The 26977-nt window shown below is 42.5% G+C and overlaps 1 protein-coding gene across 3 annotated transcripts; it reads right to left on the reverse strand.

Moving 5' to 3' along the window:
• Positions 1 to 10248: 10248 nt before the first annotated feature.
• LOC143509999 (uncharacterized) lies at positions 10249 to 17553 on the reverse strand. Of its 3 annotated transcripts, none has more exons than XM_076998947.1 (9): positions 17465 to 17533; positions 15966 to 16757; positions 14640 to 14847; positions 14232 to 14331; positions 12878 to 13314; positions 12173 to 12369; positions 11314 to 11473; positions 10801 to 10918; positions 10249 to 10548 (listed from the first exon to the last, which is right to left on the reverse strand). In XM_076998947.1, exons 3-9 carry the CDS (start codon positions 14821 to 14823, stop codon positions 10518 to 10520), a joined length of 1227 nt encoding a protein of 408 aa, XP_076855062.1. In that variant the 5' UTR covers positions 14824 to 14847; positions 15966 to 16757; positions 17465 to 17533; the 3' UTR covers positions 10249 to 10517. The 3 variants fall into 3 exon arrangements, with proteins under 3 accessions (XP_076855062.1, XP_076855061.1, XP_076855060.1); XM_076998946.1 differs by having other exon boundaries at positions 15546 to 16757; XM_076998945.1 differs by lacking the exon at positions 15966 to 16757 and having other exon boundaries at positions 10251 to 10548; positions 17465 to 17553.
• Positions 17554 to 26977: the final 9424 nt, after the last annotated feature.

Consider the following 26977-nt stretch of genomic DNA (forward strand, 5'->3'; position numbering starts at 1 on the left):
CACCTGGGATCAATAAAGTGATTCTGATTCTGATGCTCATGTGAAGGTGAGGAGATGGCGGGAGAAAATAACTCTGGTAGAAGGTGAGGTCCTTAATGGGGACATGAAGGGAGATGGCTCACCAATCACATGAGATGGGTTTACAGGAGAGAAACGACCCCAGCTACGTCTAAAGAAAAACAAACATCCTGATGCTCACTAGACTTGCATGATCAAGGTATCAAACCAGGGTCTACACGAGTCAAGGTCTCCAACGCTAACAGCGTTGCTCTCTGCACATTGTAGTCTGAATATTTTCCAACCTCAGTTTTTTCCTCATGCTTTGAATTAAAACCAATGGATCAATGTTCTCATCAGATTTTGAAAAACCCAATTGTGGTTCAAATGTGAATGCTCCTGTGAGGGAACACTAAAGCTATATTAATACTTGGTGCAATTAATACAATTAATATTAGAATTAGTAAAATTAAAATTGCTCAGAATTATTTCCACCTCTACATCTGCAGTACAGTATACTGTAGATCCCCGTGATCTTCTTCAGATAATGACATGTAAAATGCACAGTATTTTAGGAGGATGTCCTTAAATAAGGTCAGTATTCCTTGCATGCATTAAAGCCACATCTTCAGTTCAGGTGTCACACCGCCATGCGATCCATCACTAGAACACCCTTGGTGTTTGTGTTCTATATTATTCATCCTCTTTCAAATACTTAAATATATACTATCTTGTCACATTTCTTTCCTTGGTTGTTTGCTTCACTTCCATTTGCAACACAGGCTTCAGTCTCCTCTATGGTCACTGTATGTGGTTAGTATGTCATGACCAGTGTTGGGGAGTAACGGATTACATGTAACGACGTTACGTAATTTAATTACAAAAAAGTGTAACTGTAATTCGTTACAGTTACAATGAGAAAATATGTAATTCAGTTATAATTACTTCTAGAAATATTAAGAATTACAATTTTAGTTACATTTTCAAAAATATAAACAAAAACCTTTGTGAAATATTTAATGATTTTTATTGCTTTGCGCCCTATATCGCAGTTTCCCGCTTGTTCCTGTGCTGGAGCAGCAAGCGCGCGGTTCAGTTTCATCTCAAGCAGCAATAAGCTGCCTTCAAGCACTGGAAATTTAAGGAGCATTTCACATACATCAGTGAAAATGGCTCAAATTTAACTGTCCAATGCAAGCAGTGTTTACTTTGTGTAAATTTCGGAGTTTGGAGGTTTATTTCCGATCAGAAAACAACCACTATTGAGGTTGTAAGCGAGCTAACAGCAAGGTATGCTGACCATCAAACACTGTGGTTTCCATAGTTAGCTACCTGCTGGGCTAGCTACTACAATTCACTTGAATGTGTTTGTCCTTTAGCATGCTAGCTTGATTTACAGGCTAACCAAATTGTTTAAAGTCCTAAACAGGTATTCGTTAGAATCATACATGACTATTATAGACAATGACAGACTGTTACGCCTCGCCGCCGCTCTCGGCGGTGACGCGTTGGTTTAAACGTGGTGAGGACTCAAACGCGACCCGATAAAACAAACGGCAAAAAACAGCCAAATGAAACCTCCGCGAATGCGGGAAATAATGAAAACAAAAACCCCAGAGGGAAACAACAGAAAGACAACACGGAGAAGCTCGACGTGTGTAAAGACCAGGTAAGTAAAAACAAACAAAAAACACGCAGAAAGAAATACAACGCGTCCAAAAAAGAAAATGGGAAAAAACGAAAAGTACACGGAGGCAAACTCGACGTGTCAGAGGGGAAGGGAAAAAATAAGAAACAAAAGAGGAAGCTATGGTAACAAGGCCAATAGCTTCTACCTGGTTACCTGCCAGTCTGTTAACCAGAACACTGGAGAACAAACAAACAAAGAACAAAGAGGGAAAAGACAGAAGGAAACAAAAAACAACCTGAGAACACTCAGGGTAGAAACAGGAGAACTGGAGAAACGAGAGATAGTCCGGAGACGAGAGAAAACTGGCATGGGCTGTGTGTGCATAGAACAACAAACAACTTCAGCAATGAGTTGCTGAAGTCGTTTGTCTTAAAAAGGCTGTAGAACAGGTGCAACCTATCGGGCTTGATTGCCCCTGGTTACAGCTCGCGGGCTCCGCCTAGTGGCAGCAGGAGTCACGTGCCTGGGTCGAACCCTGACAGAACCCCCCCCCTCTGGGCCCGAGTCCCCGCGGGCCCAGGGCCACAGCCCTGTCGCGATAGAAGGAGGTGATCAGGGAACGATCCAGGATGCGCGCCCTGGGGACCCAAGACCGCTCTTCAGGCCCATAACCCTCCCAATCCACCAGAAACTGGTCCCGCCCCCTAACCCGACGGACGTCCAAAAGACGTCGCACAGTGTAAACCGGACCCCCACCAACCATACGCGGCGCAGGAGGAGCCGGGGCGGGAGAAGAACCACACAAGTACGGACGGAGGTGGGACACGTGGAACACCGGGTGGACACGCATGGACGGAGGGAGAACCAGACGGTAGGTAACCGGGTTGATGCGACGGTCTATCTTAAATGGACCCAGGAAGCGAGGAGCCAGTTTCTTAGTACCACCCCGAACCGGTAAGTTTCCAGCCGCCAACCACACACGCTGCCCAGGACGGAAGGACAGCGCAGGGAGACGGTGCTTGTTGGCGCTGCGGCAATAGGAGGAGGAGGCCTTCAACAAGGCGGAGCGGGCCCTTGACCATGCCTTGCGGCAGCGCCGAAACTGAGCCCTAGCGGAAGGCACAGCCACGGCTTGTTCGTGGTCTGCAAACAGCGGAGGGGCGTATCCGAACAAGCACTCGAAGGGTGACATGCCCAGAGCCGAATGCCACAGCGTGTTGTGGGCGTACTCGGCCCACAACAAGTGGTCAGCCCAGGACGCAGGGTTAGAGGAAGCCAGGCACCTGAGGGTCTGTTCCAGGTCCTGGTTTACGCGCTCAGTCTGGCCATTGGACTGGGGATGGAAACCCGAAGACAGGCTAGCGGAGGCGCCGAGAAGGGACAGGAACGCCTTCCAAAAGCTGCTGGCGAACTGGGGCCCTCTATCGGACACCACGTCCTGAGGGAACCCGTAATTGCGGACAACATGGATGAGCAAGAGAGACGCGGTCTCCCGGGCGGAGGGCAGTTTGGGCAGGCCGATGAACTTACTAAACTTGGAAAACCTGTCCACGACCACGAGAATGGTGGTAAGTCCTTTAGAGGACGGAAGCCCGGTGACGAAGTCAAGGGAGATATGAGACCATGGTCTGGAGGGTGTGGGTAACGGGTGCAACAACCCCCTAGGCTTGTTGCGTGGCGCCTTACTTCGGTTACACACCTCGCAGGAGGCTACAAAGTCGCGGATCTCCTGATCCATAGCTGGCCACCAAAACCTTCGTCTTATGAGCTCGGCGGTCCGCCTAGCTCCAGGGTGCGCTGCGTAACGTTCAGTGTGTCCCCACAAGAGGACCTTGCGCCGGACGGTCGAGGGGACGTACAGACAGCCAGGAGGAACACTACTAGGCCCGGGTTCATTGGCGAGTTCGTCCTGCACGGTTTTTTCTATACCCCACCTGATGGGTGCCACTACAACCCCCGGGGGAAGCACGGTTTCCGGGGAACTGTCAACATGAGGAGGTTCCCACTGCCGAGACAAAGCGTCGGGCTTAGTGTTTTTAGAACCCGGACGATATGACAACGTGAAATTGAAACGGCTAAAAAACAGGGCCCACCTAGCCTGTCTAGCGTTGAGACGCTTGGCCTGCTGGAGGTACGTCAGGTTCTTATGGTCAGACCAGACCAGAAAAGGGTGACGAGCTCCCTCCAGCCAGTGCCGCCACTCCTCTAAGGCCATTTTAACGGCCAGGAGTTCTTTGTCCCCTACGTCATACCGCCTTTCCGTGGGGGTGAACCGGTGCGAAAAGTAGGCGCAGGGGTACAGCTTAGGCGGTTTCCCGACTCTCTGAGAGAGAACCGCCCCAACGCCCAAATCAGAGGCATCAGTTTCAACAATGAAAGGGAGTTCGGGGTCCGGAACCCGCAACACCGGAGCACTGGTAAAAAGACCCTTAAGCGTCTCGAACGCCTTCTGGGCTTCAGGGGTCCACGTGAATTTCCCCAGCTTCTTACTAGTAAGGGCAGAGAGCGGAGCAGCAAGGGAACCAAAATTTCTGATAAACCGTCTATAGAAGTTTGCAAAACCCAGAAAGCGTTGAACCAAACGAACGGACGTGGGCACGGGCCACTGAGTAACGGCTTTGATTTTGGCGGGGTCCATAGCCAGGTGACCCTTAGCGACTATGAACCCCAAGAAGGCCACCTCGGAGACGTGGAACAATGATTTCTCCAGCTTAATGTAGAGGTGATTCTCTAATAACAACTGGAGAACGCGGCGAACATGTTGCTGATGCTCGGTGATGGTACGGCTATATATCAGGATGTCGTCGAGATAAACATAGGCGTATTCATCCAGAGCCTCCCTAAGAACACCATTAACGAACCTCTGAAAAGCCGCGGGTGCGTTCATAAGTCCAAACGGCATGACTAAATATTCGTAATGACCAGAGGGAGTATTGAAGGCGGTTTTCCACTCGTCGCCTTCTCTGACTCTCAACAGATTATACGCGCTCCTGAGATCTAACTTAGTATAAACCGTTGCCCGTTGAAGGGCCTCGAAGGCGGAAGACATAAGAGGCAAAGGGTGACGGTCTTTGATGGTGATCTTGTTAAGTCCCCTGTAGTCGATACAAGGACGGAGACCCCCATCTTTTTTTCCTACAAAGAAGAAACCTGCACCAGCGGGAGAGGTAGAGGGACGGATAGTACCCGCAGCGAGCGCTTCCTGAATGTAGGTTTCCATAGCCTTGCGTTCAGGTAGTGCCAAAGAAAATAAACGCCCCCTAGGAGGAGTAGTGCCAGGTAAGAGATTGATAGCTATGTCGCAGGCCCTATGCGGGGGTAGGAAACCCGCCTTGCGTTTGCTAAATACGTCTTTTAAGTCGTGGTAAACAGCAGGGACTTTTTCTAAACCCGCTATTTCCTCTGGTCTCTCCCCGGGTTTACTGCAGCGTGGCACCAAGCATGATTGTTCGCATACTTTACTCCATCGGTTGATAGAAAGGTTGAGCCAGTCAACATCAGGGTTGTGGCGTTGAAGCCAGGGAAACCCCAAAATCAGCTGCAGTTTAGGAGCAGCGATGACATAAGGGGTGAGTGTTTCGTGATGGTTCCCTATAGTAACCGTTAGAGGAACAGTCTGGTGGGTAACATCACCTGAAGTGAGCATCTTGCCGTCTACGGCGGACACTGAGAGAGGCTTCTCTAAGGGAACCAGAGGTATGGAGAGGGAAGCTACTAGGTTGGAGTCGATGAAATTACCAGTGGCCCCCGAGTCTACGAGAGCCACAACCCGGTGTTCATCAGAACCCCTCCATGAGACTACTACGTGGGGCATCAGACCGCAGTTGGGGACATAAGCACCATGACCCATCGGTGCAACCCCATTAACTTGCCGAGTCTGCCCTTTTCCCTGAAGTTCGGGGCATTCGGCGATCCTATGATCAGCCCGGCCGCAATAGAGACACTTGCCCTCTCGTAAGCGAGTTTGTCTTTCCTGAAGAGAGAGACGAGTGTGCCTAAACTGCACGGGCTGTTCTGAAGTTTCGCCGTTCCCCTGAGCAGTCTTGAGTACAGGAGACACTGGTTTAATACCGGACGGAGCGAACAAACGGCGGTGTTTGCGCTCCCGTAACCGATTGTCCAACCGAACTGTGAGTTCTATAGCGTCATCTAAATCGCTGGGTGGCTCTCTGAGGGACAGTTCGTCCTTTATCTCTTCGCTTAGACCTTCTGTGTATATAGCCCCCAGTGCTTCTGAACCCCAGTTGCTCTCTGCCGCCAGAGTGCGGAACTCTAATGAGTATTCTGCCACAGTAGATCTGCCCTGTCGTAAACGCAACAGTTTCGACGCGACAATACCTCCAGAAGCCGGATGAAAAAACGCCTGCCGCATAGCCCTAGAAAACCGTTCGAAAGAGGAACAGAGTTCGGGTTGATTCTCCCACACGGGTGTAGCCCACCGTAGAGCTCTCCCTGAAAGCAACGCCATCACATAAGCCACTTTTGCACGCTCGGTGGGAAAACGGGATGGCTGCTGCTCGAAAATCAGAGAGCACTGTAATAAAAACCCCCTACACTCGTTGGGATCACCACTATAACGTGCCGGAGCGGGCAATGCGGGTTCTGTACGGGAATCGGCAAGCAACCCCACAGCTCCGGAGAAAACCGGAGGACTGGCAGCTGTCACGGGCGGATCTGGCTTTTGAACCGCGAGAGAGATAGCCTGGAGCTGGGTAAGTACTTCCCGAAGAGATTGCTCGTGCCTGCCGATAGCCTGCCCTTGCATAGCGAGGGCATTCCGCACCACGTCGGCTGACGGGTCAGCTGAGTCCATAACGGGCTGAAGTTGTTCTGTTACGCCTCGCCGCCGCTCTCGGCGGTGACGCGTTGGTTTAAACGTGGTGAGGACTCAAACGCGACCCGATAAAACAAACGGCAAAAAACAGCCAAATGAAACCTCCGCGAATGCGGGAAATAATGAAAACAAAAACCCCAGAGGGAAACAACAGAAAGACAACACGGAGAAGCTCGACGTGTGTAAAGACCAGGTAAGTAAAAACAAACAAAAAACACACGGAAAGAAATACAACGCGTCCAAAAAAGAAAATGGGAAAAAACGAAAAGTACACGGAGGCAAACTCGACGTGTCAGAGGGGAAGGGAAAAAATAAGAAACAAAAGAGGAAGCTATGGTAACAAGGCCAATAGCTTCTACCTGGTTACCTGCCAGTCTGTTAACCAGAACACTGGAGAACAAACCAACAAAGAACAAAGAGGGAAAAGACAGAAGGAAACAAAAAACAACCTGAGAACACTCAGGGTAGAAACAGGAGAACTGGAGAAACGAGAGATAGTCCGGAGACGAGAGAAAACTGGCATGGGCTGTGTGTGCATAGAACAACAAACAACTTCAGCAATGAGTTGCTGAAGTCGTTTGTCTTAAAAAGGCTGTAGAACAGGTGCAACCTATCGGGCTTGATTGCCCCTGGTTACAGCTCGCGGGCTCCGCCTAGTGGCAGCAGGAGTCACGTGCCTGGGTCGAACCCTGACACAGACGGTATCAAATGAATATTTATGACTGTTTGTTGTTGATGCATGAAAAACATTTGTTGATGTCTATGACACGACCTAGCCTACCCAATTGGTATCATTGGACCTATCTTAGACCTACCGTTCGACAAGCAAATACATTTAAATTACATTTAATGCTAAAGTAGGCTTGCAGGTCATGCAATCCTGCAGCCTATGCTTGCAGCAAGCATACTAGACACAGTGGTACAACGGGGAGATCTTGATTTTTTGTAGTGAAATTAGGCTGTTGCAATTTATTCTTTCCCATGAGACATTGTATGCAATGTGCTCGTGTTATGGTTTTCATGAACATAAAGTAAATTAGTGCTACTTTAAACAATATTTTGTAATAAAGTGGATATGAAGCTTAGCATAATTATTCATTGTAGTATTTCTTTTATCTTTTTTCTCTCTCTTTTCAGAGGAATGTATGAAGTAATGAAATGCAGTTTGGTATCTAATCAAGTGCAACACATGCAGATTGTATAGAATTCAGTATTTAGCGATAAAATGCAGTTATTTGCAGCTAGTGTAAGTAAAGATGGTTAATAGATATGTGCAGAGTAGATAAATTACCTAGGGAAATGCATGTGTGTGCAATGTAGTTATGGCAGTACAATGCACAGGGCAAAGAAAAATAGCATGGTATAAATAAATGTGATAAATACAGATGGAATCATACAGATAATATACAGATTATCCTATACCACTGTAGATAGGGCTATGCAGATATGAATTGAAGAGGAACACTGTACAGATGTTGTGTGGATGGTATGGATAGAGGGGAAGGAAAGAATGGTCTTTGGGAAGAGTTCAATAAGGTGACCGCTGTGGGAAAGAAGTGGTTTCTGAACCTGTTTGTGTTAGTTTGCAAACTGTGAAAATGGTAGAGCCTGGGGGAGGAGCAGAAAAAGGTATGGCCCGATGACAGTAGTCTGAGAATCTTACATGCCTGGTGCAGGCATCTCTTCTTGTGGACCTCCTGTGATTGCCTGTCAGCAATTGCCTCTCAGCTTAGTACTCTTTTAAGGTTCACACTGTCAGTTCTCAAAAATTTAATGTTGAACATGGGTCAATACTCATTTAAACCTTAAAGTAATCAAAAAGTAATCCGCGTCTCTGTGGACTTTCTGCCATTCTTCTTTCGTTTGAGTACCTTATTGTGTTTGTCCTGCCTAGTGGCCTGAGTATTTGCTTTTCTTTTAATATGGATAATAAGGACTTTCGGTTCTGTCCCAGCATCACAGAAACAAATATACTGAATTGTTTTACCTTCCACTGCTTCTAAGATTTTCTAAACATTTGTGTAATTATGTTTGCTACTAACTCTCATTCTAACTTCTAGTCTTACCACTGCACTGATCTGTAAACCAGGTTGGTGGTTGATAGATGTGATCTCTGGAAACATTTTCTCAGCTTGTGTCTGAACTAAGTGTGGTAGGGCTGTACTGTTTGCGAGCTTTTAATCTGTGAATGGAGTTGTCCGATGGTAATTTAATTCTATTTAATATATTCTACAATTTTAATTATAGCCATCACGTGATCCGGCAGCGAGGTTAAATGGCCCAGATGCGCGCGTGTGTGACGTCTGTTTTCTGGTCTCCAGGAGTGTGTTTGAATATAGCGTATCACGGCTGAAAGTTCAAGGTGCTTGGATGTGGTAGATCTAAGCTATCTATTCGAACGGAAACCGGTCTCCAGCCGGATTATTAGTGAGTGGCTGCAGTAGACACCTTGAGCATCATTTCGGTCACATAGAAGTCCGCTTCTGTCCGGACGATCGGTAGGTAGCTCTCTAACCATTGTGACTGGCTTATACGCGTTGAGCGTAGCATCCCGATGCTAATATGCAGATTTGTTTCACATTTCGGGAGTTCCGGGGACCAGTCGACTACACTGTCTAGAGCAGGTGAAGCGCAGTGGAGTAGCGTCGTACCTGGACCACCAACAGGCCAAGCGCGCACCTTTCACAGGTGTTTTAATTGGTAGGCTGTCTGTGTGTGTTTTCTCAAATGGGATACTTGTATTGTTCATGTAAGGATACCTTACGTTCGTAGTGTTTGTTTTTTAGAGAAAATAATGCAATTTTCTTCTCTTGTGTAGAGGACCAAGGCTGGGCTCGTGCAGGCCACTGTTTTTCCACCATTGTATTTATACGTGAATATCTAGAGTAGGAGGAACTATTTGTATCCGCTTGAGTAGCATTGGTTTTTTAAAATAAACATTTTTCTTAATTGTTTTTTTTGTGTGTACTAATACTCGGCTGTTATCCACGGGCGTGCGGCATCAGATTACAATACCCTGTTGTCAGTTATTGGTGTTTTTATTGCCCAGCTGTGCGTGTTCTAAGTTATATGAAGCCTGCAACTTATGCTAGCTTTGGTTTTTCTTGGGTTTGAGTGTTTTACATGGGTTTTACTGTGTTAGGTTTATTTTGGCTTTAAGCTTTCGTGTTGTGATATTTTCTTGTGTATGCACAGCTAGTGCAGTATGTTCATATAGCGACATCATAGGCAAAGCAATCTTATTGACCATTACTGACGAGAAAGCGGTGAATTTATCTGATTGCCCACGCGCCGGTGTATAAATACTGGCTTTATGTACCTTTTTAGTTTGATGTTTTATGTCTTATCATAATATTTTAATACTTCCCAGATAGCAAATTTTTGTCGGGCCAGATATGGCCCACATACGCCACATTCTTCTGGCCCGGTTGCGGTTTGGAATGACGGGCCAATTCTGGCCCAACTAACATCCGCCATTATCTAGCCAAAGGTCACCCAGAATATGGCCAAAATAAGCCCTAAATTCAGCCAACATTACCAGAACTCAGCCGGATTAGAACCATTTGGCTCATTAATGGCCCAGATGAAAAATATTTGCATTAGTATAATAAATACACTTAAATAACATTTAAGCTGTAACTTAATTTAAGTGCAGTTCATTTTAAGTACTTCACTGTGTAAATAACAGATGTACTGAATCATTAAAAATAACTGAAAAACAAGAATTTTTATTTCATATTTTTATTCTAATGTGTACACATTTAAATGCAAATGAAGAACTGTCAAATATTAAATAAGACTTATAATATAAAATGATAATGAAAATAAAAATAAATGCAATTGTTTTATTCCTATATTGCATCTGTATTCAGTTAAACTTGCTAATGTTAAAAACTAGATTGATAAGAGTATATTAATTTCTTAGGCTAGTGCTTATTTGTTCATTAAACTATATACAAATCATAAGTATGTGTTGATTTATAGTGTATTTTTAAAACATTTTAAACATTCATAAACAACAACATAACTCCTAACTAGTGGGTTTGCCGGTGTTGCTCATGTCCTCTCACTGGTTCTTTCACTGGATCTAAAAACAAACAAAAATGAAAAATTTATTCAACAAAGAAGCATAGAACATGGTTCATTAGACACACCTAAGAAGAAAATAACAATTTCGGGGGTCCTTATCCATAATATGCAACCTAACAACACTTAACTTTACAGTCACATTGAGTATGATGTGATAGTAATCAATTTAAATTGTAACTTCTGTTTCATGGACTTTTGTTCTTGCCTGACAAGATACACTGGAAGTAATGCACAACTGAAATCCGTGTACCTCATTCGAGCTCGTCTTCCTCCTTCACGGTCCCCTGCAAGTTGAAGCCACCGCTTCATACACCGTTCAACATCCATATCAGTTGCTTTGGCTGTGATAGGATTCCTCCGTACAGCATCTAAAAAATTCAATATCACAAATCAAACAAAGACCACGTTAAATTAAAAAATACAAATTTTTAATGTTCACTGCTTTGCCCTCAGACACAAATCTCATTCTCCCTTTTCAGACTAAGGCATATTAAAATGTACAAACACAAATCCAAAAAAATGCAAATAAAACTAAAATGCAGTTTACTTACATTTACTTTATTTTATGTAAGTAAAATAATTTGTGGCAGATGCCGATATTTTATGATGATGATTATAAACATTAATTCAGCACTGTCTTTGGCTGCAGAGTGATCACACTAATCAATCAAACAAACTGGACATTGATAATCAAAAATGCTCGATCATGGTACAGATTGCCTAGTGTGAGTACACGCTTAAAAATTCAGAAATTAATTCTTACCAATCAGTACTGATTTCAGATGCAGTCTCTGAAGTGCCATTTTCCCATTTACTCCTCGCCAGTTGATCCTTTTGGCCACACTGTTTGAAAATGTTCGCTTCATTACAGCCCAAACAGTCTCCCTGATGTCACCTCCACCAGCAAGACCCAAGGTGCAAATCTGAAAGTACAATGTATAATATACATTTTCATAGTTTTCATTTTCAAAATACCTACCAGACAAATTGTCAGTGCACATCTTGCTGGTGCATCAGTGACCAAAACAGCAAGTCTTTGTGATGTATCACAAGCCACTTTGGGGTGTTTTGGAAGAGCGAGTCAGGAAATGTTTTCCATGTAGTGATCTGGCCACTATCATGCAAGAATGGCTTAAAATCCCTCTGACCACTGTGCAGGACTTCTATATGTCACTCCCAAGACAAATTGACAGTGTATTGGCCGCAAAAGGAGGCCCTACACCAGGTATCACCAAATGGCGGACCGCGGTCCGGATCCGGACCCGAACGCCGTCCTGTCCGGACCCAATTACATTCCTGATTAACTGGATACGGACCCAAATGCCAAAAAAAATTTAACGGGAGACTATATTTTAAACCGGAGACGAGTGTTACGTTCACCACCCATTTGAGTGTTACGTTCAGCCACCCCCCCCCCCCCCCCCCCCCCCCGCTCAACAACTTTCGTTCGCCATCGCGGACCCGGACCTAAGGACTGCGCAATCTGCCAAAAATGGACCGCGGAAAGATTTAATTGATTACCCCTGCCCTACACCATACTAATAAATTTAATTATTACCCTAAAACCAAGTGTTTGTTTCATTGTCCAACCCCTGTGTGTGTGTGTTTTTTACAGGACTTACAATTTTGCTTTTGATGTCTGGAACAGACACTAGTTTTCTTTCCAAACTCTGAAGCGCTTCAAGGTCTTGAACAGGAAGTAATCCCTCCTCTATATCTGCTGTTGTGGATTCTGGGTTCAGATGCTGAATAATCCTGATGATGTTCTTCTGTTGCTCTATTATAATTTGTTGCTTTGTAAGCAATTCATGCAACAATGCTAGAAAGAAATAAAATAATAAAATTTAAAAATATATAGGACATCTGTAACACATATCCACAATTTAAAAATTAGTCTTCAACTACAATCAGTAAAATACAAAGAAAATCCTATGTAGCCACCTTTTTGACAGTTTTGCATGATTTTGATGCAACCTCAGAAACTTGAGTATTTAAAGTGTATTTAAACAGCTGTTATTAGAGCTCACAGAGAGATTGAATTTTTCCACAGTCTAGAGCTCATTCAGAGTCCTGTTAGACTGACGTGAAAGTGAATTTATAATTTCAAATCTTATGAAAGTGGCCAAAATCCAACAAAAAATGTCAGATTCAATTTGTTTTTTTCCCCATCCACATAGACAACACGTGTCACAAACAATAAAAAATATTGAATTTGGGTCCCACTTACCAGCTGTGTGAACATAGCCTAAACATAATGTTGAACAAATCATTTAAAACCAGTTTCCAAAACAGCTTAACACTAGAATTTACAATGTTAAGATACTTACGTCCATGAACACTTTCACATCTACAAGAACCAGTGCATGAGGTACTGGGGGCTGAAAAGCTATGTGGCCTTTCAATAAGAGACGCCTGTGACCATGAGGGGACTGAAGAGTTGTTAAATCCATTATCTGCCTGGAATGATGTGGAGGGCCTCTGAGGAGCGTTGCTCCAAGTACGAGCTCCCTGACTGCATGAAATGTCCAGCAAATTATTAAACTCTAAATTAGAAGTTTGCTTCCAAGAAGGATGAATATTTTGTTGCCCATAAGGCCCAGCACTGGGTTGTTTCCACATGTACTCCTCAGTAGTTTTATTCGCTGGTGTCTCTTCTAAGCCTCTGCACAGTGGAGGCTGTATGCGGGGGGGAATGGGTAAATCTATGCTCCTCTGCCCAGGATCTTCATCAGCGCTCTCATTCAAATAGAGCTTCCTGGTTGGTCTATAAAGACAGAAAAAAAACAAATATAATATTACCAAATAATATATACACTTTGCATAGTGCACGTAGCTTAGAGGGAAAGATCATTGATCCTCTTTTTGACTTCAATGCTCGAGACCATGACATAATTTCGATCGAATATACACACACTGGTTGGACAATGAAACTGAAACACCTGGTTTTAGACCACATTACTGTGACCACATTACTGCAGTAATAACTGTCCCGACGGAGAGTACTGGTGGAAACAGGAGAGTTGAGGTGCACATTTATTTCTGACGTGATTTGGGCAGCCGTGGTTTTAGGTTTTTTGGATACAATACGGGTTAGTACCCGGACATCCCTTTCAGCCAGCTTCCTCTTGAGTCCACAGTTAATCCTGTTGGATGTGATTCGTCCTTCTTGGTGGTATGCGGACATTACCCTGGATACTGTGGCTCTTGATACATCACAAAGACTTGTTGTCTTGGTCACAGATGCACCAGCAAGAAATTCACCGACAATTTGTCCTCTTTTGAACTCTGGTATGTCACCCATAATGTTGTGTGCATTGCAATATATTGAACAAATCTGTGCTCTTACCCTGCTAATTGAACCTTCACACTCTGTTCTTATTGGTGCAATGTGCAATTAATGAAGATTGGCCACCAGGCTGCTCCAATTTAGCCAAGAAACCTCCCACACTAAAATGACAGTTTCATTTCATTTACCCCTGTATATATACCCCCTTCAATTTGAATGTAAGACAATGGAACCCTTCTTTTTTCCAATCTATTTTTGACCACTTCTATTGGTCCATTCATCATGAAATTGTACAAACATGACTATCACATGATGCAAAAAAGTCAAAATCCCCAAAAGTGGAGATACACATTTTGATGCTGGTCACCTCTTGAAACCAACCACGGGTCACTTACCTTCTCCTTCTTTTGGGTCTAGGTTGGTCTTCTTCCTCAGATTGTATATCTGTGTGCTCCACAGCTTCAGGTAGTTTTCTTCTAGCAGCACTGTAATCACCTAATAATTAAAAGACAACTTCAGCCACTATAAACTGTGAGGCTGTATTGTTCTGTAAAGCAGGCTTGCACTTAATGTCTAAGGCACTATCCACATGTACCCAGACATTTTAAAATATATAGGAATTCCTTTAACTATGAAACACTTGCATGAGCACTCCAGCATAGCATAGCTTAAGTGAAGTTTAATCATAAATGTTTCAATAAATATATTGATACTGGATTAATAACATATGACAAATGTTATGTTGCACCATTGTTACTTAAAATCATGAGGACACGATTAATCAAAACACGCTGTATACTTACTTGCTGTGTAGATAACACGAATGCTGTATGGGATCCATGAGTCTTGTGGTTGCTCTTGAGATTTGACTGCTCTCAGTATCATTTCTTTTTTATAAGGAGGCCAGTAGCAAATGCCATCTTTCACCCAAGCAGCTGGAACAACTTCTACCTCATCTGTGTCTTTGAACCCAACTATGTTGTACATTTTGTTTCTGCTGTAGACGTGGTACTAGACAAGTAAAAAAAAAGAACAGACTTTACAAGAAACATTTGAACTCAAAACAACCAAGCTCTTACAGGGAAAAGGCCACTACAATTTATTTCAAATGCAAAAGTGGCACAACCACAAACTTGTCCTGAAATGGCATTCTAAAGTATTTTTTAATATTTCCATCTACTTTAATACTTTTGAGTGTGTGTGAAATGTTAGAAACGACAAAAATACCCAGGCTTGTGGAATCTAGTGGATAGTCAAAAAATATTTCTTTGTATTTAAATTCTTTATAGACAATGTACTCACTGTTTTCAAACAAAAAGATATTCTGAACTAAAGCAATATTGTTGTTGATAGACACACAACTGTCTTTTTGTGTACTACTGATAACTGTGCCATTCTCAATCAGTTCTTTAAACTGAGAGACTGGTTCGTTACACCACTGAGGTAAAGGTCCATCATTGTGTTCTGTTTTCAAAGTCCTCTTTGCATGCACTTCGGATTCAATATTGCAACTAGAATTATTTATTTCTGAGAGACGGCGGATCACTTGTGCAAGAGGATTGAAGGGCTTTCTAACCATCTTCTTTAATTTTCTCATGAAATTTTCAAATGGAAACCCAGAAATGTTTTCTAAACTACCATGCCGTTTAACATCATCACAAAGGTGAGTAAGACCGTGAGTGTTGTACACCACAAACTCTGGTGAGTACTTTGAGTAGCAGAAATGCGGCTTCTCAAGGGACCGTCACTACCCAACCAAAGATCCAACAGACGTCGTGTTACACCTAAACATATCAAATGCATGTAATCATGAGGGAAGTCTGCAACCATGTCAATATTTAGATCCATTAGTGGTGAATGCCCTATGTTATGCTCCTCATCAGTTCTCTTCCTAAAGGACTCATTAGTTCTGCATGGTGCATTGCATTGTGGAAAAGTCATTCTGTGTTTAATGTAGACACCTGTTTGAATGCATTTATCACACCCATGATAGCCAGTATGTGATTTAACAGCTTTGATAAAGCTTCTTGCTGGGGCATCACATACAACAGAGCACACAGTGAGGAAATATGTTTTATTACGAATCACAAACCCATTGGCTAATCTATGTAATTCATCAACTAGTTTACCTAAATATTCAGTCAGTGAGCTTGGTTTGGAAGTTCCAGAAAAAAGTGCAATAACAACTGGATCTCTGATGGCAGTCCCCTTTAGCAGCCCAAGTACAGGCCAGAACTGTATAGCAGAACTCTTAAAAAGAGGAAGTCCATCAAAATTTAACTGCAGCCTAAATGTATGTCTGTCTGGAAAATAAGAACACAATTTCTTCAGAGTTCTGCCAAATCCATTTAAAATTCCAAAATAGTAGAATGATCCCCCTGCAATTCTTTCAATGTTATATTGAGTATTAGTTTTAAGAAGTGATCTTGCATCTTTTGGAAGGAAAGGAAAGTGGATTCTAAGAATCGAAAGCAATGTTGTGATTGCCAGCAATGAGACTCCATAGTGTACTGCCCAATTTGACAAGGAATTCATTAAATTGTCAGCTGAAGAGTGCTCTTCATCACTGCAAGAATCTTCATCACTACTATCATGCTCACTTTCTGAAGTCCCAGGCTGGTATTCAGCAACATCACCTGAAACAGGTTCCTCTAGATTTGTTTGTGGGATAATATCATCACTAGTTTGAGAGGCGGTTGTCCTTTTCATTTGTTTAACCGCCTTCTTTCGAAGATTTGACTGAGCGCTATATGGCCATTTATATTTATCCATTTCAACAAGTACTTTTAAAGTATATTCTAAATGCCTGTAAACTAAAAGCTTCAGAATTGATTAAGGCCTTTAGTAAATTGCTTGGCTGAAATGAGTAAAAGTGTTAAATGTGCAGTTCAAGTAGTCAAGGACAACTGGCAACCATCCACCTACAGGAAAACACAATCACAATGGCATTTTATTAATATTTCTTAGAAATAATTATTCTAGTTACTGTTTAACATTCATCAGTTAAAAGAAAATGGTGCAAAGATAGCTGGCAACAGAGATCATGCTCTCCCTGACCAAGTTATATTGTAAATTAGATGATCAAATAAGTGAGGAATATTAGTTCAGAGATTATGTGGCTTAATGGCTACTGCTCACATTTAGCCCAAATACTTTTTTTCTGAGCTAATTACCATACAAATACGTAACTTGCAATAATAATAATAATAAGTTTAATTTATATAGCGTCTTTCACAAACTCAAGGTCGCTTTACAATGTTAAAAACAATATCTCCATAGTATATTGTAATACGCACACGAGCCGCATCTTGTAAAAAAAATCTGCCAAGCACAGCAATAGCCAGCTAGCCATTCAAATGTTCCTTTCCTATGTAAATTATATGGTGCCTTGTTAGAAGAAAAAATTACATTACGCGTTGTTCATCGGACAGGGAAAATATAAAAGTGGAAAATATCGGATAACTTTGCTAATGTTAGCTAGTTCTGAATACGCTAACGTTAGCTAGCACCTTCTGACGCTTTTTACCAACTATTAGTCACATCAACTCAAAGGCACATACAAATATATTTAACCTAAACAAAAAAAAAGAAGCACATATGTTTTTATAAGAAAAAAAACTTTACTTACCATATGAGGTTGGCTTGACTTGGTTTTCCCGCGTTGATGCCTGCTCTCCTCAGGGTGAAACAGGTTCAGACCGGTTCACTCCGTCCCGCTCCACCCCTCCCCCACCCCATATATGCCACGCCCCCATGTTGCTTCTTTGAGAACCACAAGACAGCTTCACTACTGTATTACTATAATACAGAGTAAAAATGGGCAACTTTCGGAAACATAAATTATACATATATAAATTATGCATCTTACAATGTGATTACATACCTATTATTTATTTACTATTGCAGTAATAATATCTAATGAGTGTCAGAGTGACATTAATGAGCAGGGAGGACTAAATAGTTGTAATTAGGAACTGGACTGGAATATTTAATTTAATATTTGATTCAGTACAATATTTAATTCAGTATTTAATTCAGAATATTTAATTCAGTACATTAATAAACTAACATTAACAAAATGTGAACATTTCTGAGCTGGTACATGGAGATCAATGTCTAAATAGTTCCACAAGGATTTAACCTAGTCCCTATTTATGTGTTTGATTCCCACAGGAATAATTTTAGCTTTTTGACAAACTAGTGGATGTAAATAGCAACCATTTGGTTCATAACAATGAATTAAAACACTGAAAATACACTTTCTCTATAAACAGTAACACTTAATGAACAGTACCCAAGACAACACAAGGTAAATTATTATATTAGGGAACCGTTAAGCAATTTTGCCATTCATTATTTGTCTTAATGTAAGATATTTACATAAATGTACCTAATTTGGTCATAGATACAGATGGGTCTTGCCAATAAATTTATATATATATATATAAGTAAGTGTCTACTGCAAGCAACAGATTCATTTATGCAGATCTGCTTGCTTAATGTCAGACTGAAACAGCACAACTGAAAAATTCCGGTAGACCGGCAGTGGGCCAGAAGTAGCCCAACTGTGGTGCAGTTGCTGACGTTTATGCAGATCTGCCAGCTTAATGCCGTAACTGGGCCAAAATAAAACTGCACTTCTGAAAAATTCCGGTAGACCAGCAGTGGGCCACAAATGGCCCAATACCGTGTTGCCTTTGCTGACATTCAGCCAGATCTGCCGGCATACTGCCACATTTGGCCCAGAATCGTATGCTATCTGGGTTGTTACTAAATAAAATCTTTGACGTGTGGAACAGCTTGCCTACTCATTTATTTGGGTATCTGTGGTGTGGGAACCTCCCCCCGGTCACATAAGAATAGAACAGAAGTTCTCACATATCTGTGGTCAGTAATCTTCAGGGTGCATCTCACACTGAAAAAACGGCTAATCACAAGTGGATAAAAGAGTGTAGAGGTTGCACTCATCTGAAAGTTAGCACAGCTGTTTCAGGTTTTTAGCGTATGCAACGGCAGAATACAAATGAACAATGACAGGCCTGTTTCTCTTTAAAACTGACCACGTTTATCAATCATGTTAGTTCAATCAAATGTACAAGAGATTTTTTTTTTGTTTGTTTTTTCTATTTGTTTTTTTCTGAAGCCTAAGTAAAAATCTCTCTTGCTCTCCTCTCTCTCTCTCACTCTCTCTTTCCCTCTCCCTCTCCTCAATGAATACACAGCACTGAATGGTGGGACCTGCAGGGCTCAAAAGGGAAATGTTAACAAGGGAGAGGTGCAGGTGATGAGTGCTGATATGCCTGTGAACGAGGGAGTGAGGGTGTTGCGGAGTGACGCGAGTGATGTGAAATGGGTGTCTCCCCGAGCCCTAGAACCGGCCTGCCATGACACAGGAATTTCATACAGAATTACACCTAGAATAGAAGACCTACAAATATTTTAACTGTCTCTGAACATCTTTAGCAAAATGGGTGAATGCAAACATTATATGAATGTAGAGATTCCATACAGCTGAACTGTTGTGTTACTGTAGTGAAGGCCTTTATTTCCTCTACATTGTACATCTCATATTCATAATGTAAGGATTAATTAAACAGAATTACTGCAAAAATTGAACGTGGCGAACGTAAGTTGTTGATGGATATCGGAAGTGTGGCGTGAGAGCGTGTGAAAACGGTCAAATGCGTGTGTCTCACGCTCAATGCGTGAGAGTTGGCAACCCTGGCAATGTGATGTTCATGATTTGTTGATTTAGTATTTTCATTCTAACTACAGGTGCTTCCCCGCCCCATCCCATGTCCCCCCACCTCCATTCTCTGTCCCCCATCCTGTGTCCACCATGCTCCATCCCCTGTCCCCCGTCCCCCTGCTGTATGTCCATGGATGTATAGCTGTGCTGCGTCTAACAGCTGATTGGGTATCTGGGTTCATGAGGAAATGCGTAGGGCGGTTTCAGTAATTTAATTAATATATTCTGCTTCCTTAACTACTAACTGCTTTCACTTCCACCTTTCACCTTGCTACTGCTGTGTTTACTTGCATGTGCTGACAGACCTGTTAGTAACAAAAAAACATTATATATGAAAACAGGTTTTAACGTTAGTTTTAAAATCTCAGAATTATTGGGGAAATGCACACTCACAAAATTTATCAGAAATGCATATTCTGCATGTGTGTTTCATTATGTTTATTTTATTCTCTTGCTCAGGAATCTAAATGTTTTTAAATTTTGTAGGCCGTAGTTGACTTACTTTATTAACAGGAAGTGTTAAAGTCTTGTACATAGTAAACACAAGTAATGCAGAATGCAAAATATACAAATCCAGTTTTGGCTCGCCATCTAGTGGTGACCCTATGCTACAACATCTGATATAGCACCTCAGCTATACATGCAGTCCTTCATGAGCAGGATGAGGAGTGTTAGATAGCATTGGGTAGGGGGGCACTCCAGGCTCCACCCACAAAATTTAAATTTATAAAAGAACAGAGTGGTGAACTGGCTAGACAGCACAGAGAGGCACAGAGACGCGGATGAGCACACTGAACACTCTGTGTCTGAGTCTGTCAGTGCAGGTGACTCTGAGTCTGTCAGTGCAGGTGAGCAGCACACAGCACAGGAGGAGAGTACCAGTGGGAATCAATAGAGAGGAAGACAGGACACACCAGGGAAAGGTGGCCAATCAGGTGACTGGGAATGGGACAGGTGGCCAATCAGATGACTGGGAATGAGTCAGGTGTGGCCAGTGTGTTTGTGGCAATGGTGGTGTTTTATATGTTTGTAACACCGGGGGCGTCGTAGAGCAAAAGGGAGACAGACGCACACACTGAGAAGAGAGAGGGGACTTTCTATTCAGGATCGTATAGGCAGGCCAGGGTCAAGTCAGAAAGAGAAGAGAAGAAGTCAGACACTGAAACATATCCAACACGTACAGACTGTTCAGACATAGTTCAGCTAAAAACAACAATTACTAGACTTTGGTAAACTCATGGACAACAGGGCTGTAGTACAAACAAAAATCAGCACAGACTTGACAAAACACAGGGCTTATATATACAAGACTAAACAAGAACCACCTGAACACACTAATGAGGGGCGGAGTTACGAAACACAAGGAAGGACTGACAGATAGCACATAGCTACATAAACAAAACAAACAACAGGTGGGGTGGGGTCGGGGCTAGACATGACAGTTTTAATATTACAATTGAGTAATATTAGTTTATAATGTGAAAATAAGGTTATATCAGAAAAGAAAAGGTGGTAGAGAGGGTGAATACATTTACCCATCAACTACCAGAACACAGTAGATAATCTGCTAGGTCAGACTGGGCTGTAGGGAGAGTTATGGTTGTGTTTGTCTGTGAGAGTTATGACTGTGAGAGTTATGTCTGTGTTTGTCTGTAAGAGTTATGTCTGTGAGAGGTATGTCTGTGTTTGTCTGTGAGAGTTATGAATGTGTTTATTAAAATCCAACAGTCAACAGTCAGTTACAGTAGATATGAGGAAGTTTAAGAAGAGTTTTAAGAAGAAGAAGATAAAACTGTTCTAAAGTATCTGGTCTTGACAATATTCCAACACAGAGGTACATAACACAGGTCATTTCCCCATGTAATGCACACATTATGCATCTGTGAATCAGTATACATTGATTTTGTGTTATGGTGCCATATTTAACAGAGGATATTCAATTAGCATTGTGCCAATTAGCATGATGTCATTTGCAGCATATGCCATTGATGCTCTTTGAGTACTGAGTTCTGATTTCTGAACCACAGATTACCAAGTCCTTATCTTAAAGGTTATGGTCAGTGACTGAATCACAGGCAGTATTTATATGTATTTACTTACATATCTGTATTTGTTATTCTCCTACTGATGCTAATACATTTAGATCTCGTTTGCTTGAGATTTTAAATTAAATTAGGTTGCATGAAATTGTTGTAATTCGCCAGTAGGGGGCAGTTAGAGATCTTACAGTAGTGTTCTGTGCTTTTCCAAATAACGTGGATAGAACACTGCTTTATTACATTAATGCATTGACTGTGTCTGAATGCTATCTGTGTTTGTACATCATTGAAATGTCCTGGACTGAAAATAATGATTTTCAATAAAGTTTCTCAATATTTCTGAAATTAGAGGGGTTTCCTGTTTGTCTTACCAACTGTCTTATCATGCCAACAAAACTTCATATTGAAGAACAGGTCTATAACTCATAATTACATTCTGTCTACAGACTGATCTGTCTTGCTCATTTTTAAATAATCATCACTCTGATTATGGTATATGTTGAGCTTTTACCTTGGCTGTCCTAGTAAAAATATTATTACTGGAAACTAGTGCATACTTAATTATAATGATCATATAATTTTTTCTTAATTATATAATTGTGTGTTTGTGTGAGAGGCTGCTAGCATATCCAGGGCTGTGTGTGTGTGTTGGTTTGCATGCGTTTAATAGAGGTATAAAACATCGGGGTATGAACATTTGTATATTGGAGGTACCCATCTGGTGTGAATCAATTGTACACCTGTACAAACCCATCTGTCTGTGTGTGTGTGTGTGTGTACATCTCTTCTAAATGCTTTCCAACCACCTTTCTCACCTGCAACTTTTCACTGTTTGCTGCTTGTAAACCACATGAAGCAAACACAGTGTGTGCAGGCAGCAGCAGACCAGCACTAAGCCAGCGGTTAACAACATCTGACCACCAGCCTGTTTCACACAGACAGTTTGTACCATCCAACGTTGCTCTTTAAAGCATGTGATTATTCTGTAAATCTTTATGAAGCATTACATAGTTTTGATTACTAAAAAACAAGCAATACACAGTATTGCTATTCTGTGATTGGCTTTGGTCCACTAACTGCAGATGGGCCATTTTATGAGCATCACATCACAGTCAAAATCTAACTAAACCATTCAGCTGAATTACATTCTCTACCCTGATGAGACCTTGTATGTTCTCCTGTTATTATTAGTGTTGTATGCAGCCTAACCACATAACCTTTAGCAGAGAAATGTGTTCACCAGTCCAACATCTCTGACCTACAACTATTTTGAGACAGACTATATTTTCAACAGTGCTGTCCACAAGAAGTGACAAATACATCCATGATTAGGGTTTCATATGATAGCCTTTCACTCAACGACAGAGCTTCAGACTCAGACTTCACAAATGTATTTATTTATATGTATTTGTATTATTGGTTTTTTCCATGCTGTACAAAATGTTTCAGAAGGTGAATATACATATCTTCTACTAAAACTGAGCATGAGCTTCAAGGTTTTTATCTGTCAAGTTCACAGTTATATAGTGTAGACATGCAGTGGGTGGTTGACACCAGACTGTAGTAAGCAAGTGTGTGAATGACAATAGAAGGTAAATAGAAACCTGCAATTCTTGAGAAAACTGCAGAGTGATTGCACAGACTAAGTAAATATCAGTTAGTGGCTATGGTACTCCAAGTGGTTGCTATAACAATTTTATTGGCTGATATGGTATTCCAAGTGGTTGCTATAACAATGTTATTGGCTGATATGCTGTAACTAGGCGATTGTTAAACAGTTGTTATATTATCCCAGATGGTTGCAGGGTGGTTAAGGTGGTTGATAACGAACTGTTATGTTGCCCTCTAAAATCTAACACCATCTCCTTAGCATAAAGCAGTGTAATTACTGGCCTGGTCTCATTCATAGTGTTTCTGAATTAATCTAAATTGCAGGCTTTGCTGTATCATGAAAACAACAGAAATTCTCCTACTTGACATAATCACTGATAAACAAAACTGAGTCAGTGATTATTTTGGAGCTTTTATACAACATGATGAGAATATAGATATTTATGATAAACTGAGGATAACACCTGTGCTTTCAAGAGAACAGCTCCAGATCCCTCCTTTGTTTGAAGCTATTGGCTACGTTCTGTGTTATGTGTGAGCTACTGTGCGCTGTTTGCGTTAACATAAAGTGTGTGTGTTAATAAATGTATGTGTGTCACAATGCATTTGCCTCGTTGTGCCTGCCTCCCTCAAAGTTACAGAAAGACAAGACACCAAATGCCAGGATACATCTCTCGAGCAAAGAAAGGGAAGAAGAAGAGCTGGCGTGTGATCCCCTTTAGCACCTAGTGCCCCTAGAACCTCCTACCCTTCAGTGCAGTGGGGAACCGTCAGGGCCCTCTACGCCCTCTCAGAGGGCCTAAAATATTCTTAAAACATTATATATATAGTTATCCAATTTTATTTTATCTACTTACAGTTTTACAATCGACATCTAAACAATTACAAAAATAAAAGCAAATAAATTATTCACCCGTGTCTATTCAATCTGTGTTGGAAGGTGAGGGGTTAAGTGGAAGCGCCTGTGTCTCCCCCTATCAGGACTGTGATGCCCGCTGTTCGTTTACAGAGGGCCTGGCAGTTATAATTCAGCACAATACCAGTTTCAAATGACAGTAAAATTGACCAATCATATCTTCCCTCTTAGTGGGCGGGCTTAACTGTATGATAATTTCCGCCCGCTGTGGTGACGCTAGCTGTCGTTAGCACCACCGCTAGCTAGTTTCGATTCAGTCCTTTGACATCCTCATTTACATATTCTGCTTCCGAGAACCACGGAGCTGTGAAACCTTATTTTGTTTGGTAACTTATTTTGCTTAACAAGTTTTCTAGTACAAATGTTATTTTTTATTGCGTTTCTAAAGCTATACTGTCGTCTTGGTTTTTTCTTTATTCTTTACTGCAGTTTATTAGGAGAGGAAAAAAAAATTTCGGGGGTGGTAGCGGGCCCAGGTTTAATGGTCACGGTTCGCTACTGCTTCAGTGTGTATTCAGTGTGTATCTTCCCAGGGAGGAAGACAGGGGAAAGACGGGGGAAAACACGTTAGACAACACAGGCACATTTACGAAAACACACACAGGAACATGAAATACGAGAGGCACAACAGGGAAAAGGGGGTTAGGAAGAAACACTGGGACAGACACAAACACTGGCTCAGGGAAACACGAAAACAGAGTCAGGGTTTGTGCTTGTAGGAGGGCTGCCAGGGGAGAAAACCCTCCCTGGACTGCAGGCGCTGCAGTGGGCGGTCCTTTTCCTGCCCTTGCCGCAAACCCTCCGCCGGGTGCGGTACTGCTGGCAGATGCCCTTGCAGCCCTCTTGGTGGGCACACGACCAGTCTCTCTGGAAGCCCTGGGCGCACCGCAGGGTACGCCTGCCAATGCTCACTCGTCTCCCTCTGAGAACCCCACAGGGAAACCCCTTCTCCTCCTGGTGGTCGCTCCGCTGGTCTGGCCGCTTGTGCAGGTGTCTCCGCCTCCATCTCCTCCTCCGAGCCACCCGAGCTCCATGTCATTGGCTCCCCCGAGGTGTAGCACCAGGAGCAGTCCACATCGCTCCCCTCAGAGTGGGAAAGAGGAATGCCCTCTGTTCTGACCTCTCTTCTCCCTCACGGTTGCTCCCGTTCAGTGTAGGATTCACCCTCCAAGTACTCAGATGGAGGCGATATGCCCTCCGCTCCCTCACACTCCGTGAGGTCTGAGCACTCGGATGGAGAGGGGCTCACTTCCTCCCCATTGCACTCCGAGGGGCTCGAGCACTTGGACGGAGGGGGGCTTGCGTCCTCACCGTAGTACTTGGTGGGGACCGAGTACAGGGATGGAGGAGGACTAACCTCTTCCTCACCTGGGGAAGAGGCGTGGTGGCGCCTACTTGTCCTCTTCCCCTTCTTTGTGAACAACGTGTAGCCTGGCATTTCTTGGTCGGCTTGTCTTTCTGTGACGCTGAGTGCGCGTTAATAAAACGAGGCGGCACCGAACAAACTTTTACTTTTATTTGGCATGATGCGCAGACAGTGCACATAGAACACTTACACATACACACGTATATGACTCTGACAAAGACAAGCACAGGACATTGCACAAACGCACATTATATAGACGCACTACACAATCCCCTAGTGATCACGAGATGAGCCACAGGTGAGATGAACATGCACACTGACAACCCACACCTACGGAAGTACATATACAGACATAACCAGACACAGACAACATTAAGACATGCCCAAAGGAAGGGGTCCGAAACTGTTCCGTGACAGTGAGTGAAATTATACTGAACAGAACAAACGTGAAATTATATTTGATGTATAAGGTGTAAGTGTGTGTGCATGTCTAAATGTATTTATATAAGTGTATTTGCAACTATTTGTGCAGTCATGGTCCTGTGGTAGGGAACTGGGCTAATGACCGGAAGGTCATGGGTTCGATTCCCAGGCCTGAGGCCATGACTGAGGTGCCCTTGAGCAAGACACCTAACCCCAACTGCTCCCCAGGCTAGGGCTGCCCATCGCTCTGGGCATGTGTGCACCACAGCCCCCTAGTAATCACTAGTGTGTGTTTGTGTGTGTGTTCTAATTGCACAGATGGGAAAAAGTGGAGGACAAATTTCGATTGCGGTGAAAAAAAAAATCACAATTGACAAATATGGCACATTTAACATACCATTGCTAACCAAATTTTTTTCTTACCACAAGACAGCCAACAGGCCTAACCCTAACCCTAACCTTTGCTTAAGTTTATCTTCATAGTTCCGATATGACTACTACTACTACTACTAATAATAATAATAATAATAATAATCCATTTTATTTATAGTGCACTTTACATTTCAAGGAAACCTCAAAGTGTAGTTAAAATCAGAACAAACATATAAGAGCAAGTAGATAAAAACAACAAAAATTTCGCACATCAGAGATAATACAACAAATACTAGTGGGATTTTTAAAATATAAACGTTTTAAGATTTCTTTTAAAAGACTCCACGCTCTGTGGTGCTCTCAAGGGGTCTGGGAGAGCATTCCAGAGACGTGGGGCAACAGCTTGGAAGGCCCGGTCACCCATAGTGCGTAGTTTGGTCCGGGGCTGCTGAAGGCAGTAGGTATTAGTTGAGCGGAGATGTCTTGCGGTGTTGTGCGGAATAAGAAGCTCTTTGAGGTAGAGTGGAGCGTTTCCATGGAGACATTGATGAGTAAGAAGGCAGAGTTTATATTGGATTCTGTAATGAATGGGTAACCAGTGTAAAGTTTGTAGAACCGGTGTGATGTGGTCATATTTGCGTCTCCTCATCAGGATCCTGGCAGCA

The sequence above is a fragment of the Brachyhypopomus gauderio genome, chromosome 3, assembly GCF_052324685.1.
Source record: "Brachyhypopomus gauderio isolate BG-103 chromosome 3, BGAUD_0.2, whole genome shotgun sequence".
Lineage (NCBI taxonomy): Eukaryota > Metazoa > Chordata > Actinopteri > Gymnotiformes > Hypopomidae > Brachyhypopomus > Brachyhypopomus gauderio.

Bases quoted from the DNA above. Each gene is read 5' to 3' on its own strand.
- LOC143509999 (XM_076998945.1), bottom strand. The intron at 12,370-12,877 runs GTAAGTATCTTA...ATTTCTTTCTAG, and splicing joins ATGTGAAAGTGTTCATGGAC to CATTGTTGCATGAATTGCTT. The intron at 10,919-11,313 runs GTAAGAATTAAT...TGAATTTTTTAG, and splicing joins TCTGAAATCAGTACTGATTG to ATGCTGTACGGAGGAATCCT.